Source organism: Aotus nancymaae, unplaced genomic scaffold (assembly GCF_030222135.1).
Source record: "Aotus nancymaae isolate 86718 unplaced genomic scaffold, 86718_ANA_hifiasm-v0.15.2.pri h1tg000053l, whole genome shotgun sequence".
Classification (NCBI taxonomy): Eukaryota; Metazoa; Chordata; class Mammalia; order Primates; family Aotidae; genus Aotus; species Aotus nancymaae.
This window is the reverse complement of record NW_026988467.1, coordinates 33,288,662-33,307,033: the sequence shown is the minus strand read 5'-3', so window position 1 is coordinate 33,307,033 and position 18,372 is coordinate 33,288,662. Positions and strand designations below refer to the sequence as shown.

General features: G+C 52.6%; 1 protein-coding gene across 2 annotated transcripts in view; it reads left to right on the top strand.

Annotated features, from left to right (window-relative positions):
* GRIK3 (glutamate ionotropic receptor kainate type subunit 3) overlaps positions 1-18,372 on the top strand; it is a 95,208-nt gene that overhangs the window by 33,074 nt on the left and 43,762 nt on the right. For both annotated transcript variants that reach the window (XM_064363692.1, XM_064363691.1), the window contains 3 exons: positions 4,759-4,866; positions 8,279-8,392; positions 16,815-17,018. In XM_064363692.1, the coding sequence (XP_064219762.1) occupies positions 4,759-4,866; positions 8,279-8,392; positions 16,815-17,018 (426 nt within the window). The remainder of the gene's footprint in view (positions 1-4,758; positions 4,867-8,278; positions 8,393-16,814; positions 17,019-18,372) is intronic.

Genomic DNA, 18,372 nt, shown 5'->3' with positions numbered 1-18,372 from the left:
GCAGAGGGGAAGCCCCGTAGGAGGACTCCAGATAGAAAGGATAGATGAGCTCCCTGTAACGATCACAGCGGGCCAGAAACGAAGCTGGCTGCCTTCTTAGGAGTGCACTCATTTATTCAGTAGCACTTTGTCACTGGCAGCTGGATTCCAGGCTCCGAGCTATGCCCTGGGGTCTCAGCAGGGCTAAAACAGACTCGCCTGTGCACATGCAGAGCCTAGGGAGGGAGGCATTCATCAGGTCCCAGCACTAATGGAGACAATCTCATATGCAAAGGAAGGAAGCTCCACGAGAGAGAGAGAACCGCAAAGAAACGCCCCACTTTGGATGGGGGTCAAGGGAGGGCAGCTTCCCCTGACGTTCCGAGTTCACCGTTGCTGCTTCCAGATGAGGCCAAGTACAGCTCCCCTCACGCAGTAGGCCAACATTAGGAGGAATACGGATAAGATAGGGCTTTTAGGGCACCACACATGTGCCTTTGGATCTTGTCTCCACTTCTTCCCAGCTGTGTGGCTTCAGACAAGTTACGGGCTGTCTCTGAGTCAGTTTCCGCACCCGGCAAACTCCACCTCATAGTTACTGTGAGGGATCAGTTCAGTCCCTGGATACAGTTTCTTCACCCCTAGAAGGGACTCCAGTCCCAGATGTTTTGGTATAAGGACCTGATGATACCTTCTCATCCAGCTTCTCATCCCTCAAAACTGCACAGGACATCCCACTGTCCAATGCCCTGAGCAGGGCCCTGACTGGGCAATCAGCGGCTTGCTCTCAGGGAACTCTGAGACCTGACTTTCAGCCCCCTGCACCCCCTTCCTCAGCAGGCTTCTGCTGAGCAACCCCAAGGCCACTGTGAGGGTCTCACATCCCAGGCCACAACCTGGTCCTATTGCTCCTCTGGCTCAATCAGGAGATTTAGGAGCCCTAGGAGCCAGACAAAAGTGGCTTGGAAGCATCACCACTTTTTAACTGCATGACCTCAGACAAGCTACTGAAGCTTTCTGTGCCTCAGTGTCCTCCTCTGTCCAGTGGAGATAGCAGTAGCACCTTATCATCAGGTTGTTCTGAGGATGGGTGAGTTACGGCACATGTGTCGCACTGAGGACAGTGCCTGGCTCATAGCAGGTGCTGAACAGGGTGTCTGCCATCACTGTTACTTCCATGATCGCCACTGTTATCCCTGTGCCTTCCTGTTTGCTAATGGGGTTCCACTAGCAGGTCTCCAGGCCACATCGCTTCAGGGACACCCATCTGTTCACACTTCACCCCTTACCCCTTGGAAATCTTGAGGCTCAACTGTGAGTCCCTGAGGGGAGCAGATTCACCACTGCCCACCATAGAAAGGGGAGCTCCATTCTTCTTCCCAGGGACAACTAGCCTGGGGTGGCATGTCTAGCCCCAGGCCCAGTGACTGACCCTCACTGCTCACACTCCCTTACAGAGCGCTCTCAGAAACATTCATCCTGTCTCATTTTAGGGCCGTGAACATAGCCAAGGCCCAGGGTAGCCCCACGGTGCCTGTGGTCCCACAGCTGGCCACAACGGAAGCTCAGATGCCTGCCCCAGCCCAGCACCGTCCTCCCTCAGACCACTCCCAACTTGCCCATCTCCCCATCTGATTGTGTGACACTAAATCATTTTAAAGACTTGGCATTTCTGAGAGGAGCTGGAAAATACCAGGCCGAAGTTCAGAGCGTGTGAAGCATCTTTCATTTAGCAAGTCCTGAGCGGTGGCTAGAGGGGGCAGGCAGAGCAGGAAATGTCACAGGGAGGAGCCGCCTGCACTCCCTGGCCTGCCCTGCCCACCCGCCCACAGACAGGCCGTGCACCTGCTGGCATTTCATTCCTCAGTAGCTGACAGGCAGGAAGGCTTCCCTCACAGTGCAGGTTTGAAGGCACCTGCTGTGATTTCCCTTGGGGGCTAAGAGACAGCCCGAGGGCGTGGGGGCTGCAGAGGAGAAAAGGCCGAGGGACTGGGGAGCCAGCCTGAGGGAAGCTGAGCTTCCCTGTGAAGTCATAAGCAGTGGCTTTTACCTTCTCTGATACATCTTTTAATCTCTGTTCCCGACCCTCGGCCCTCAGCTCCCTGGGCACCATGTAAACTCTCCCGACTCTACCTTGGGTGCCTCTACCCCAGGCCTTTCAGCGCTGCTACTGCAGTGAATCTGTCCTGTCCCGCCCCAAGTATCCCACCCCTGCATCGTTCAGTCCCTCATTGAGCCTCAGTGTCCACATCTGTAAAATGGGGGCAATGCTGACGTCCACCTTGCAGGATCACAGTGAGAACTGAATGAGCTCTCGTGCGGAAGGATAATAGCCCTCTGCGACCAGCTGTCTACTGGAGCCTCGGGCCTGGGCCCAAGTCCTCCCTTTCCAGCTTAGGGCCAGCCCACGGAGCTGCACAGATGGAAACCACGAAGGAGAAGTGATCATCTCTGCCACACCCTTGCGATTATATATGCAGGCACTGTGCTCAGCACTCTGTGTTTTTATACCTGTGAAGTAGGTAGTTTCGCTCTTCCCGAAGCTCAGAGTGGTTGCATTGTTTGTGCAGAGACCACTTTCTAACCAGTTTGGCTTTATAGCCTCCCTCCCCTCCAAAGCACTCCCCACTGCCTGAGTGTGTATACTACCCATTTGCCTATAAAAGTACCTTGGAGCTGCCCATGCGCTTGGAGATGTCTAAGGGTTTTCCTCTGGGATTTGTCAATAAAACTCCAGGGAACTGTGGACCCATGACCTTGTGGGTTGAACTGTGAGTGTATGTGTGGGTGCTTGTGGGGGCATTCTGCAGGGAGAGGTTGTGGAGCCCAATTCAGAATCTGCACGGGGGTATGGCTCGGAGTGGTTAGGAACCCAGTGCAGCAAAGCAAGGACTTGGACCAGGCTTCCACTGCTTAGACCTTCCATTGCCCCGTGCCTCTTCTCCAGATACCTCTCTCTGGCCCAGTCTGACTGTATGAGCTCCCGGATTTTCTCCCCTCCCATTGCTCCCAAGCCCACATTTGTTCCCAAAGACTTCAGGATGTGTGGAGCTTGATCTTCCCCCGATACAGAAACCTCGGGTATTTAACTGTGTACCAGCTGCCACCCCAAGTTCTTGTAGGAGGGAAACAGGTCCAGACTGAGGTGTGGGGCCCTGTGATCCCGGGTTCTAGTTTGGCTCTGCCTCTTGTTCACTCTATGTGCTTGGGTGGCCCATGGCCCCCTCGAGGCCGGCTTCCTCATCTATAAAGTGGGAACCATGATCCTTGCGTGGCCACCTCCCACGGCTGTGGTGGAGGTTGCACGGCATGAACCGTGTAAAAGGACCATGTAGACTCAATGCTCTCAGCCTGCAGGAAAGATGTTATCTAGAATCAAGTCAGCAAGCTCTCTCTGTAAAGGGGCACATAGCAAATAGTTTAGGTTTCACAGGGCACACAGTCTCTGCTACAACTAGTCAACTCCACAGTTGCAGTGCAAAAGCAATATCTAAACACAGAGGCATGGCTGTGAGCTAATAAACCATTTACAGAAGCAGCCAGGGGCCGGGTTGACCCTCTAGCCATAGTATGGCAGCCTCTGATATAGAAGATGGAGCTTTTCGGCTGGGTGCGGTGGCTCACGCCTGTAATCCCAGCACTTTGGGAGGCCGAGGTGGGTGGATCACAAGGTCAGGAGTTCGAGACCAGCCTGACCAACATGGAAAATCTCTGTCTCTACTAAAAATTAAAAAATCAGCTGGACATGGTGGCGCATGCCTGTAATCCCAGCTACACAGGAGGCTGAGGCAGGAGAATCGCTTGAACCCGAGAGGCAGAGATTACAGAGATTGCACCACTGTACTCCAGCCTGGGCGACCAAGCCAGACTTCATCTCAAATAAAAAAAAAGGTGGAGCTTTTCTCAGTTTAGGTCTGCCCCAACCTCTGCCTGCCTCTCTCTGTTAACGATGCTAATGACGATACAAAAATAACAAAAGCTACCACTTACTGAAGGTTCATGTTGTGCCAGGGACTGTTCTCAGTATTTTATATGACTTATTTCATTTCACCCTTATAGCGTTTGGTAAGATGGACACAATGATTAGTTCCATTTTACAGACGAGGAAACTGAGGCAGAGGGGTAAAAAATACCCAAAGTCACACGGCTAATTGTGGCTGGACCCAGCATTCACACCCCGGAGTTCTTAACCACAGCATACATGGCTGGCTGAGTTCTTAGCCACAGCATACATACAGCTGAGGAAATTGAGGCAGAGGGATAAGAAATACCCAAAGTCACATGGCTAATTGTGGTTGGACCCAGCATTCAGACCCAGGAGTTCTTAACCACAACATACATGGAGGTGGGGGTGATTTCGTTCTCCCCTGCCTTTCAGGGGGCTACGCCAAGGCCAGCTTGGCCCTTTGGCTTTTCTGCCTCTTGGCAGGCCGCGCCTGCCGCACCCCTCCCCGACTGCCTCCCTGCCCCTCTCCTAGGACCTGACGTGGGCTCCCCCTTCCCATGACTTCAGGGCGGGGGCTCATTTGAGCGCATCCGAGATCCATGTTGTACACGAGAAGGTGAAAATGTAAAGCTGGCTAAAGAGCATAATAGAATTTATGGAAATCGCTGGCTCGCACCGCAGCCCGAGCAATGATGGAGGTGATTATTAATTAATCATGGTCTTGGGGGAACAGTATCAGTGCAAGGAGTAATTAAAATGAAGCATTGTACAGTTGTACCGAATGATGATTTATGAGCCCGAGGAATTGCTGCTCTGCCCTCTCCCCTCCGCAGGCTCAATGGGAAGGATTAACTGGACGAATTGTTTTCAACAAAACTAGTGGCTTGCGGACGGATTTTGATCTGGACATCATCAGCCTGAAAGAGGATGGCCTGGAGAAGGTGCGTGGGCTCAGGAGAGGGAGGGCAGGCGGAGGAGCAGGGGCCTCTTAAGTCTCCTAGGGCAGACCTCAGGCAGAGACCCAGAGGCAAGGGACGAGACACAGTCCAGCTGCCCCTCAGGGACTGACTCAGTGTGGTGTAGCCTGTGCCTCCTAAAGGCCCGTCAGAGAACAGGAAGGTCAGGACTGGAGGTCACATGGCTCCAGAAGCCGGCGGCCTAGCTGTGGCAGACACTCACACCGTCACTCTGTGAGTAAGGGCCGTCGGGGATGCCTAACCTGAAAGCATAACAAAAAGCTGATGAAGTGGATGGACTGTCTCTGAGTCCCTGCAGGGCTGCCATGGAGCAGAAGAACAGACATGTCCTTGGGTAAAAATTTAAGAAAACAAAACACCTTTCTAACCAGCAGGGAGTGTCTCCCCTGGTAGTGAGTTCACTGTCGCTGGGGACATTTAAGCAAACATAGAGCAGTTGTTTGTCTAGGAGACTGAAGGTGATTCTTACCCTTGGAAAGAGGTCGAAGCACATGGATTCTGAGCTCCTTCACTCTGGGCTTCTAAGTTCCCTGCAGTTCCGGAGAGTTTGGAGTAGGAAAGCAGGCCTGCCTGGGGCTGGGGCCTCCCATCTGGTTAACATAGAAATGTTTTAATGAGGCCAATTCCAGTCCCTGGGAGCCTTCAGCATATTATATCGATGTCAGGCTGCTGGGCCAGGAGGGAGATTTAACACGAGTCCTCAATTCACAGCATCCCCTGGGACCTGGATTCTGGGGGGCTCAACCACACTCTGTCCCCAGCACATTGGTCCCTGGGAGCCAAAAGGGCACCTCCTCAACCCTGCAAGTTGCTGTGGATGAATGTAGGGAGCAGAAGCCAGCCGAGTGGAGGGGCCACTTCAGATGCCTCTGTACCTCAGAACTCTGATTTCTGTCCTCTCCACCCCGCACTGCCCTGGTTCAAGCCATTCAGGTGGATTATTTTAACACGCCGCCCTGGTTCTTGAGCTCTCCAGCCATTCAGTGTGCACACAGATGAGGCTTCCCCAAGCACAGCTCTGCCCTGCTCTGAAACTGCCCATGGCTCCCAAGTGCCGAGTCATTAAACTTCAGCCCCTTACCCGGGCCTGCAAGGCACTTCACGAAATGTACCAACTGGCCTCTCTGGGCCTCGTTTCCACATCTCCCTGAAACATACCCCATGGTCTCGTCACGCTCCCTCCCTCCTGGACCTCCAGGCCAATGCCCACACAATTGCCCTGGTTGCAGGATGTAACCTCTGTCCATCAGGCAAAGGCCTGGCTCTGCCTAGTTCAATGCTGTCCTCCTTGTACCTGTGACCACAGTTACTCCAGTCACTCCCAGCTTTCCCACCAACTCATGGGAGCCACCATGGGAGGAGGTGGCTAGGGAAGCCTCCCTATTACTCTGTGATTATTTCATGCCACATACAGCATCAGTCCTTAATGACAGGGGCTGTGGCCTCCCCTCCTAAGATCATCGGGGTCCGTTTGCTCAACCCTATGCAAACTATATGAGTTCTCATCAAGCGATCTTCCAGCTTCTATTTAAGCTCCTGCAGTGGTGGAGAGCACCCTTCCTCCTCTGGCAGGGCTCTAGTGAATACAGTATTCACTCAAGTAGCTGTTCCATGTTTGCTATCTGAGCTACCCATCTCCAGGGATAGCCTAAAATTCTAGGGAGAACAATCAGGTGGCACATATGCCACCACTTCCCGCTCCATGCCATAAAAGGCATCAATAATCCATCATTTGAGTACTCTTTCCATCTGAGCCCACCTGCAACCTCCTTCTCCAAATAGCCCTCCAGGCAGCTGGTACAAATTGGCCATAGCTAATACTCAAGAAAAACTCTATTATCCCTGGACAGAGGTTAGCCTGCCAAAGGCACTCACCAGACGCCCTGGGTCACAGCCACCTGGATTGTGAGCACAGAGCCTCTGCAGACTGGGTCCTCCTCAGTCCTCACTGGTCTCACATCCCCATAGCACCTGGTATCTAACAGGGCTTGCAGTCGGAGCTCGGGAGCTGCTTGCTGGAGTGAGGGTTTGTGCTGTTCATGTGGCCTCTGAACAGATGTTTGCCGAGCACCTTCTGCACCCAGGTGCTCTGCTAGGCACGCTCAAGCTGAGCTTGGCTCTGAGCTCAGCCCTCTTAAGAGAAGAGCCTCTTCAATGCCGTCTGCCTGTCTCCTCTCCTCGTGGCCCTGGGTGGTCTACACAGGCAGGGATCCTGCCCTGAGAGGATGCTGAGCTCCCAAACACAGCCAGTCTGCCTCTCGTATTACCACTTCTGTTTGCTAAGCTGGGTCATAGCTGATCCAGCCAGCTCCAGCCGGTGGCTTTGGGAGGATTAAGGCAGAATTACCCAAGCATAATTACATGTCTCTCTACTATCTGCTCTGCACAGCTCTCTTAATGGGATGTTTGCATTCAGCCTCTCTGTTTAATTGATTAAGTGTCCTGAGTATCCCCCGGCTGGGCCAAGGACAGAGTGGGCATGAAGAAGCCTTCCTTGAGTGAGAGGAGCTGAGATCAGGCAGAGCTGGCCAGAGCCAGGTCAAAAAGGATCTTCAGGAGGCCCAGGGCTTTAGCATGATTTCTAAGCTTGACTTCTCCTTCTCTACTTCTAGCCTCAGGCCCCATATCCACAAGGACGTTGTAGAGAGATAGATTATGCTGGCTTGGTCAGGGTGTCTGCCAATTTTTAATGTTAAACCACAAAACAAACAACTGCCTTCAAACCCAGCAGCATCCCCCGCCGAGGTCCATGCCTTCCTTGTGCCACCACCACAAAACAGCCACAAAGACCGGCCGCCTGTTCCAGACTGCCCTCCTGCACATGACACATCCATTACCCTTTACTAGGTCCACAAATGTTTAGTGAACATCTCCCTTGTTCCAGCACCTATCCTAGGATTTAGAAGGAGTCTACACCCGGGAGCTGGCACTGGGGCTGAGACCCAATACATGAGCAGCTGGGTTCCCTGGGTCTCCCAAGGAGCTGTCCCAGGGCGGGGCCTGGCACTGACCATGGACCCCTGATTCCCTCCAGCCCCTGCTTGGCATCTGCTCAGCCTTGAGACGCCTGCGGCTGCCTTCGCATTTGTTGTCTCTCTCTGCATTTTCCCCTTCAGCTGTGATGGGCTTGCCAGCAAGGGAGGTGGCAAAATTCAGGGATTCAACAATTTGGGATCCTCATCAGGAGAGGAGGGAGAGCAGCAGGGATGCTGTCAGAACGGTGACCTGGAAACACAGTGGCAGGGGTGATGATGACGATGATCGTGACAATGAGGCTGATGGTGAATGGGAATGAGATGAAGGTCTTGTCGATATGGAAGAAGGATGGGTAGACCAAGGACTCAGCACCCTGTTTTCTGTCTGTCCGTCCTTCCAGGTTGGGGTGTGGAGTCCTGCAGACGGGCTCAACATCACAGAGGTTGCCAAAGGCCGAGGCCCTAATGTTACCGACTCTCTGACAAACAGGTCACTCATTGTCACCACAGTGCTGGTAAGAGCCTGCAGCCCCGCAGGAAGGACTGTCCAACCTGGGGGTGGGTGGCCGTTTGGGCTAGAGAGTCCCCTCTATAAGTCACCCTATACCTGGCCCTTTCCACGGTGCTCAGACAGGGCTTGTTCTCACCCACGCGCCCCCAGAGGCAGCTGAACCAGGCCCTGCTGGGTGGTCTCAGGTCCTCCACCGAGAACCTGGAGGCTGCAGGTAGGTGGAGACATTTAGGGTCAGTAGGAAGCTCTTAGAGAGGAGCTGGAATGCAGCAGCGCTGCTCACTGCCACGGGCGGAAGCCGCTGCGTTTTTGCGTCTCACTCCCATCCACTCCCTAAATCCTTGATATCTGAGTAGGAACCATGCTGGAGGTGGAATTAAGGGGGTTTGACTGCCCATTGCAACCTGAGTAAGGATCTGCCTCTCCCAGCCCAGTTCCCAGGCAAAAACCTTTCCCACAAGTGCCCGCAGCTGTGGTGGGTGCTGTGGCCACACCACGAGAGCCTAGCGGGTGCTGGGAGCCTGTACACACGCTGCGTTCTACAGTGCCTTTCCGAGAGCCGTCAGCACCGCCACACCCCCACCTGGATTCACACCCCCATCTTCTCTCCATTCCCCAGCTGAATAACTTTGCCTTCTCCTGACCCATTTCAACCCAAGAAGCAACTCTAGGGGCCTCCCATGGGCTCTCTGTAGGCAGAACAGACCCAGGCCACCGGCCTCCTTGGGCTGCCGGTGCTGTACCCACTCCACGCATGCCTGTCCCTCCTGGAAGGCCTCGGGTGTCCAGAGACTCAGGACAGATCCTCTGAGGGACATAGCCCCGCTTTTGGGAGCCCAAGCCAGGCCATCCTGGGGAGAGGCAGCCCAGTCACAGCCTGGTGAATGCTGGCGGAAGACCCTTTGAGGACAGTGCTGGCTCTAGTCAACTGCTACGTACAATAAAGCAAATATGTTTATAAGGACCACGTGCCGGGGTCAGTCCTCTACACAAAAGGGAGCTCAGCCTGTTTTGGATGTAGTGAGGCTGCCTCAGAGCAGAACCCGGGACAGGCTGGTCACCCTATACCTGGACCTTTCCACGGTGCTCAGACGGAGCTTGTTCTCACCCACGTGCTCCCAGAGGCAGCTGAACCAGGCCCTGCTGTGTGGTCTCAGGTCCTCCTCCATGGGATGATTCACCGTATATGTGCTTGGTGGCTGGGCAGCGGATGTCATGAACAGGAAGGGAAGTCATGGGGAAAAAGCCATTCTTCCGGGAAGCCCAGTGAGTGGCAGGTACCAGGCATCCTGTCAGCATCCAGAGAGAAATGTTAGCCTGTGAGTCTCACTATCGGCCCTTAGGGATAGGATGATTGAGAAGATCTGAGCTGAAGATGATGGAGATCTCACAGCGGCTCCCGACAAGCTGCCGACAGAGCCTGAAGAGGTGGTCTCGGGGTACACCTGTCCCCTCTTTGAGGCAAGACCCCGACTAGTATCTTCCCTAAAACCACATATCCTGCTGGTCTTTATTGATCAAATTTTTGATAACTAAACAAATATAAAAATCAGTCTGCTAAAACCAAGAAGCAAAAACATGTCAAGAAGAACGGGGTTTGTAATGTAAAAATGCAAAGGATGAAAATAAAAAACAAGAGCAAAGGGATTAGGGTGAAGACTAATGTGCAATTAATAGGATACTGATGTGGATAAAAATAGAAAAGATAAAGGAGAGTTAAAAGGAGAACAAAATAAAAAGGTTAGAGGGAAAATAATAAAGAGAAAATGAAGATAAGGAATGAGATAAAAAGGAAAGATAGTAAGAAAGATGAAAAATTAAATAATTTATAGCTCTGACTAGACAAGGTAAAAAATGTAACACCCAAATGTCAGAAAGCGAAAGGATAAAAGTGCGACAAAGCTGAAATATAAAAGGGTAAAAATAAAATAATAAAAAGGTGGTAAAAGATTAAAAGCAGAGGCATAAAATGTGAGATATAAATAAAACACTTTGCACAAGGCAAGATTAGAAAAAGGTAAAACTAGGATGATTTAAGAGATTAAGAAGAGAGATGATTAAACGAGCTAAGGTGATTCAGTCACAAAACAATACTCTGAACAGCAAGAGGCAAGCTAAAGATTATATACCAAAGATGCAAAATACAAGCACCTTGAAAGACCGTGGGGTTAAATTTTATTAAAATAGCAGCAGCCTGATTTCAAGGGCATAAAACCCTTCTGCAGAGGCACGGGGGATTTTTGCTACATCAACAGAGGCAGAATCCAGGAGACACCCCACGCCTTTGACCTGTGAGTACTCACAGCTTCTCTGTCAATACTTGCAGCTTCTTGGAAGGTCCCCTACGTTCTGTGCTCACTGATTCCCCGGAAGTTGCATTCCCAGCATCCTGCTGGTTCCTAGACACCCCAGGGATAGGAAGGGAGAAAACCCCTCTTGGCCCATAGCCTGGTCACAGCTCCATCTGTCCCATAGCTTCTCAGCTGCAAGGCATCTGGGCAGACACGAGCCCGGCAGCTCTTTGGGACATGCAGTGCGAGCAGGACATGGTGAAAGAGCAGTTTGATGATCAAGAACACAGATCTTTGGGATGGAGTCCTGGCTTTGCTGTTGATTTGCCATTTGAGCCTGAGAAATTGCTTACCTGCCCTGTGCCTCAGTTTCTCTGTCTGAAAAAGGAAGGTGATGATGACCGTACCTACTTCATAGAGTTCAGAGAACGGATGATTAATTAAGTGGCATGGAGTGCTGTCTAAGTGACAGCTGCTATTGTTTTTCATTATTATTGATTACAAATCCAGTCCCCAGTGAGCTCAGCTTTAATACAGCTGGCAGAGTGAGAGATCTGGAGAAAACCTCCACTTCTGTCTACAGGCAGAGCCCTGAACTTCACCAAAGACTGACCCCTGCCCAGGGCCACAGAGGTGGTCTCTAGCACAGGGTGTTATGTTACAAACTTAATTTGCATTTGAATGCCTTTCCGGTTCATGGCCGTTCCCTGGCTCACCATAGTCCAGCACTCTGCCCCCCAGCCCTCCCCATTTGCACTGGCCTGCTTCTTATAGCTTTGTTTCTCAGCTGGTCCTTGAAGGCATTAGGGTTTGCAGCCTTATGGGTCCCTCACAGTTCTAGTCTCCCACTGAGATACAGAACTCTAGATCAACCACCACCTCATTCTCTCCCTTTCCATGGTCTCAGCTCCTGAAGCAGCTATCCCACCGCTCATGGATGGGGCCATCTTAACCCCATCATGTAATATCAAATACGCACACGGCCTGGGAGTTTCTGATGATTCAGCTCTCTCCATCCCCACTGCCCAGGGATCACTGGAGGGCGAGCTGTGCTTCTCCCTGTGGGGCAGTGAGAGAAGCCTACTCTTTCCTGGAGGCAGGGGAATGGAGGGAATGACCTCTGGAGCATCGCTAATGGGGACAGAGGATGTCACACAGTCTTTACATGGGCCTCCAAGAAAGTCTGCCTAGCCGAAAGTGTCCTCAGAGTCTCCTGGGAGAGAGATGTTCTCTCACCTACAAGGACTGGCCTAGGGCCCCCTGAAACTAGAGCTGCTCCAGATGCTCCAGAGAATGTTCCCAAAAGGCTCAGCATGGTCTGCACGTTTTGGGGCCCTAGGGGATGCCCTCAGGCTTGGGCTCTTTGGGACAGCTACAAGGTGACAAGGAATGGCCTAGCCTGGCCCAGCCCCAGCCTCTGAAAATACAGCCCCATGCTTGGCAGCCTGAATGCAGGGCCAGCTCCTCCTGCTGAGACCATAGCCTGGGCCTGTCTGAGAGGATGTTGTCAGGGCAACAGCACTTTGAGTGACAGGCAGATCCCAAGGTACCAGTACACAACATCAAACTGCTCTGCCTCTAGAGAACAGGGCCTGGATCCAAGACCCCTGATGAGGGGACTTCTCCTCCCCTTTCTTCCCCAGGAGTCTGGTGTGGCAGAAAGCAGCAGTTCTGTGTGAGCTGCCCCCAAACCTACCTGCTATTCTCCCCTCTCCTGAACCCCCAGGGTTATGTGCTAAAGATGTCTTACCCTGGACAGAAAGATGGACAGATCCCTGGCACTGCCCTTTCTGGCCCCTCAGAGCCACTGGCAGCCTTCCCGATTCCTGAGATCGAAACAGCAGCGGCAGGAGCCTGGATGCCTGCCCTCCCCCGCCCTCTCCCTGCCCAGCCCCAGCCTCTGTTCTGGTTCTGCTCTTCCACGAGCTCATGAAAAATTCATCTGCCCAAACCTCAGCTCACACACTGAGAAAACACACCCATCCCACTCCTGGGGGCCCAGCTTTTGAACGTTCAGGATTTGTTTGGCTGCCGATGTGAGCCATGGTGTGGGCACACGTGTGGGTATGTGGGTGGGTGCGGGAACAGCTACACACGGGTGTCTAGATACTTACTGAGGGGTGAATCTGTGCCGTGTGCACATCGTGACCCACATAGGCTCAACTGCCAGGCAGGCCTGACACTCAGCACCCAGCAGCAGGAGAGGGGAAAAAGCTAGGGCTAGAATGTGGGCTGGGAGAACTATCCCAGGCAGGGAGCCACTGTAGGCCCCTCCTGCTGGGAGAACAGCCCTCCTGATACTGTGTGCTGCTTCTAACTGGCCAAAGCCAAGGCCTCAGGTCCAGGGTTCTTGACCTCTGTGTCTGAGAAGGGCTGGGCAGACAGGACATCTGAAAATGTGGTGCATTTGTGCCAAGGACACTGTGTATACTTGTGCGCGCACGTGCGGCTATAGGCTGATATTGCCTAAGTCAGAAGGGAGCTTGAGAATGCAGATATTAGGTAGCTAACCCGTGGATCCTTCCTGACTTGGGGATAACCCCCAAGACTCCCTCTTCCAACTCCATGGGTCCTGTCATTGGGAGAGGATTAGCACTAGGCTTGATTTTCACGCTGGGGTAAGTGATCGGAGAGAAACTGGACGAAGAGCCCTGGCAATGGAAAGTCAGAAACGGTTATTTTTCTGGACCCCTGTTTTCTGTGACTTGTTGAAGAGAAATATTACCCCTGTTCCTACGGCTGTTCTCCCAGAGCAATAGGAGAGCGTGAAGTTATGAAATTGAGGGCACCTTCACTGAGCAATCGATTAGCAGCCGAGAGAGCTTGTGAATTGGCTGTCTGGACATTTCCAGTAATAAATTGTGAAATAGTCCATGAATAAGTAGTTGGCGGAGTTCAGAATTACCCCCTAGGAAATGTTGCAGGTCTAGAGACACATTACTAAGGCGAGCACCATTTTAATGCTCTGGGCTTTGGCTGTTAAATATGTATGCCATCCGCAAAGCACTTCCCGAAATTAATGGCATTTTACAGCTGCTCTGAAGGCAGCATATTTATATGGAGATGTATAGATTCTGGGGTTGTGGTGGCTTCACAAATGAAGTGCTAATTTTAGAGGATCAGGCCAGGGAGGGGCGTGAAGACAGGGTCAGGAAGTAAGCTATCTCAGGACCTTTCCTGAAACAGTTTTCCACTATCAGCCGAGTTTTTAACCTTTGATGACATTGGGCGTGGCCTCTAGGCTGGAAAGGTCACTGCACTAACCAGCCAAATAGCATCCAGGAAGTAGATAAGGATGATGATTAACAATAATAATAATATTGGCAGCTAACAGTTGCCAGGCACTGTTCTGAGTGCTTTTCATAGACTGACTCATTTTATCCTCACAACAACCTTATAAAGTAGGTTCTATTATTTTCCCCATTTTACAGCAGAAGGTGAAATTTGCCTAGGATTCTATGTGTGGTTGGTGGGTCCTCTGGGAAAGGTGGCACTGTCTCTCTGATTCTTTCCATCAGCTAAAGTCAGGGCCACCAGGTCCAGAGGTGCAACCTGTTCACTGTACAAGAACATCAACCAAAAGACCCTGCTCGCCAGGCCCCATGCCAGGGTGCGGGAGCATTGCCCAGAGACAAATTTGCACAAAGGCAGTGCATGGACCGGCCAGTGTCCTCTTTCCTCCATCCTCAGCACTTTTCCCAGGCCCCAAATGGACTCTTCTCAAACCTTGTTGAGTTGCCTACTTGGTTGGAAGGCAAATGAAAGAGGCACTGAGGTTAAGCATGGCGCCTAGCTGAGGGTCCAGCTTCCTACCCAGTTAGCTGGGAAGTGGTTTTCTCAGAATCCCTGGATAGTTGGGAACCCCTAGGGGATTCACAGACTGCCCCGCCCCCACCAGCTCCTCTCTGAAGCATCCCAAAGGACTGGTGGAGAGCTCCAGTGGACCAAGCATGGGGCAGGATGGGATTTAGAGAAATAGCGCTGCTGGGTGGCAGGGACAAGACTCAAGCCTGCCCGCCACAGAGGGAGCCCCGCAGGCAGCTGCTGGTGAGATTCGGCTCCTGGACCTCCCACGAGGGTCTTCACCGGGACTTCCAGCGCTCACCCCACCCCAGGGGCTCATAAGGTCAAGGGAATGGCCCCGCCAGTTGAGAGAAGGATGAGGCACCTCTATAGTCAAGCATGTGCCTTAATGTGGGCATGTGGATGTGAGCTTCCTGGTTTACATGCATTCTGTCAGCTAACTGTGGTCACACATCCACTGAAGGCTTGAGGCATTCTGTCACATGGGTGTGCTGAGGCAGGTCTGGGGATGTTTGACTGACAGGAAGAGGTTGAGGAGCTATAGGCAGGAACAGCGTAGCGGGCTAAGGAAGGAGGCCCCAGCTGAGTCAGAAGAAGACTAGAGTTGTCCAGGAACAGGGTCTGGAATGGCAGCTCTTTACCTGATTTGGGGATCTGGAAAAGCCAATTCACTTGGAAGGTCTGACCCCAGGGAACAGACAGGAAAGCCAAGCCAGAGAGAGGTGCGAGGCTGACTGGGAAGGATTGGAATTGGATCCCATCACTGTAGTTCAGCTCCTGTGTGATTTTGGGCAACTTACTGACCTTCTCTGACCCCAAATTTCCTCATCTGTCACATGGGGACAGTGTTACTATCTTGCAAGCTAGTGGGGCTTAAATCAAACAGCCTGTGACAAAGAGTTTAAATCAGTGCCTGGTGCAGAGTAGGAACTCAATTGTGTTGAATTTTCTGGGAGTTCAGCACATCCATCACGGGCTTGGGATGGGGCTTTGTGAGTGAAGCCGGGTGGATGGTGCCAACAGAAATGTGGACTCGCATGCTGACCTGGATTCGGGGACCTGGCTGCATCAGAGCCCACAGCTCCTCTCGCTGCGGACCTCAGGCTGGATGAAGTGCACCGCTTCTCTCCACTGCCTCTTCTGCCTCTCCTCCCAGTTCTTTGCAAGGTTGCCACAGGTTTGTTTGTAAATGAGAAATCAAAGTCATGCCCTGTTCAAATCCCTTCCCAGGTTCCCCATCACCCAGAGAGGAAGAAGCCTGTGGTGGGTGGGGGTGGGGGGTCTGCCATGGAACAGGCATCTCTGACTCACAAGCACATTCCTAGGGACCACCTGCCCCCCAGGGAGGGGCACCATGGGCCTCAAGCCCTCAGGCACAGAACTCACACTCTGGGGTCACACTAACCTGAATTCAGATCTTCTCTCCCTGCCAGCTAGGGGGACTTACACAAGTCACGTATCCTCCTGAACTTCACTTTCTGCACCTATAAAATGGGAGTATTCATACCCACGCCGGGAGGCTGACATTAAGGCAAAATGAGGTGATGCCAGCTCCTATCTACTGAGCTCTGGGGTCTACTGGCCTCTGTGCCAGGCCCCCATGGGCATGAACTCATTTGCTAATTGACCAGTGCCTGGCACAGCCACATACCGATGAGCTGTCCCTCTTACCAGCAATCACTCCCCTGGGACCCTAACACTGGGGACTGAGGAGGTTCTTGGAAAGAGAGAACGGCATCCGGGAGCGTGTAAATCTAATCTTGTCAATCAGAGTTGGGAGAGAAGTTAGAGCAGACGGCTTTCTGAAGGGCTTTCTGTAGCAGCGTCCTCAGATGTGAGTGGATGTCAGAATTCCCTGGAGGGCTCCTGAAAACACAGATTGCTGGGCTCTCCCCAGAGTTTCCGGTTCAGTTAGGTCTAGGGGTGGGGCCTGAGAATGTGCATTTCTAACAAGTTCCCAGGTGATGCAGATGCTGCCCATGCAGGGGCCACACGCTGAGAACCCTGGCCTCTATTACTGGTGCAGCAGAGAGATCGTGGGTTTGGGATCAGTCTCCAGCTCAAAGCCCTGCTCCAGCGCTCACTAGCCCTGTAACCACTGGGCAGTTAAATGAGTAAGTGCCTACTGAGCTCCTGCCCAGTGCCAGGTAGCCATTCGTGAGGCCCCAGCTGGCCCTCAGGACATATGCTTTCCTTCTCCTGACTTCAAGGGGCCCCACACCAAATGGTATATAAAAACATGAGCTGAGGTCATGGCCCCGACTCTCCAGCGCAAGCCTGCCTCTGCCCTACCCGCTCAGTCTGTCACCCCCCACCCATCTGTCTCTGCAGGAGGAGCCGTTTGTCATGTTTCGGAAGTCCGACAGGACCCTGTACGGGAACGACCGGTTCGAAGGCTACTGCATCGACCTGCTTAAAGAACTGGCCCACATCCTCGGTTTCTCCTATGAGATCCGGCTGGTGGAGGACGGCAAATACGGGGCGCAGGATGACAAGGGCCAGTGGAACGGCATGGTCAAGGAGCTCATCGACCACGTAAGCCTGGATGGGAGCACGGGAGGGCTCAGGACCCCGGGGAGGCTTGGTCAAGCGCCTTCTGCACCACAGGGCTGAGCATCCTGGCAGAGGAGGGCCCTGGGGGCAGGAGCGATGGAGACAAATGCTGTGACCTTGAGGACTGGGGAGGGGGGCTCGGCTGAAGAAGTGTACCCAGCTCTTGTGGGCTGCCTCGCTCATGCTCCCAATGCCATTCCTCTCATACAAACGCAGATGCACTGGCCCCCATCTGATTCAGATGGCATCTTTGATGAGCTTGCTCTGGAGGAGGCTTGTGGCTTCTTGGTGCCTTCTGCTCCTTTAAAAGCCACCAGAGGTTGCCCCAGCTCTGGGGACAAGGCACCCACATGAGACATTTCACCAGATTCTGGAACACAGAGAGAAAACTGTCACTGCATTGAGTAACGCTGGGTCTAGTGGGAGTCTGGGAAGAAAGAATGAACAAGCCCCGGCTAGAAGCACCGAGGAGTCAGTTCTTCCTCTGCCTGGGATCAGGAGAGGACTGAGGGCAGCCAGGAGCCCAAGCAGGCAGCGGGAGAGACCTAGGCTTCTTGGGACATTGGGAGGAAGAGGGAGAAGCCACAGGCTAAGGACACCACAGAAGCGGAGGAATCAGGAGGCCCTGGGCTCGAGCCCCAGTTGTTCCTCATTAGCTTTGTGAACAGGAGCAAGTCACTCGACCTCTCTGAGCAGTTCCCCATCTGTAAATTGGGCATGTTAATACTCCCTCCTCATGCGATTGTTGCCATAGTGGCACAAGGCTCCCCCAGAGTAAGTTCAGTAAGAGGCACCCTGGCAAGATGCTGTGAGCAAACACATCATAGTTCTCAGATGCCCAGCAGGTCTGGGTTCAAGCCTCAGCTTTGCCACCTAGTAGATGTGTGACCAGGTAAGTTCATCAACCTCACTAAGCCTCAATTTCTTTACTTCTAAAATAGGAGTAATTGTTGTTGTTGTTGTTGTTGTTGCTGTTGTTGTTGTTGTTATGATTATTATTATTAGAGACAGAATCTTTCTCAGTCACCCAAGCTGGAGTGCAGTGGTGCCATCACAGCTCACTGCGGCCTCAAATTCCTGGGCTCAAGTGATTCTCCTGCCTCAGCCTCCTGAATACCTGAGACTACAGGCACAAGCCACTGCACCTGACTAATTTTTAAGTTTTTTTGTAGACACACTTTGTTGTCCAGGCTGTTCTGAAACTCCTGGCTTCAAGTGATTCTCCTGCCTTGGCCTCCCAAAGTGCTGAGATTATAGGCTTGCGCCATCATGCCCTGCCTAAAATAGGAGTAATTAGCAACCACCGTAGCTCCTACGGTTGTTGAGGGAATTAAAT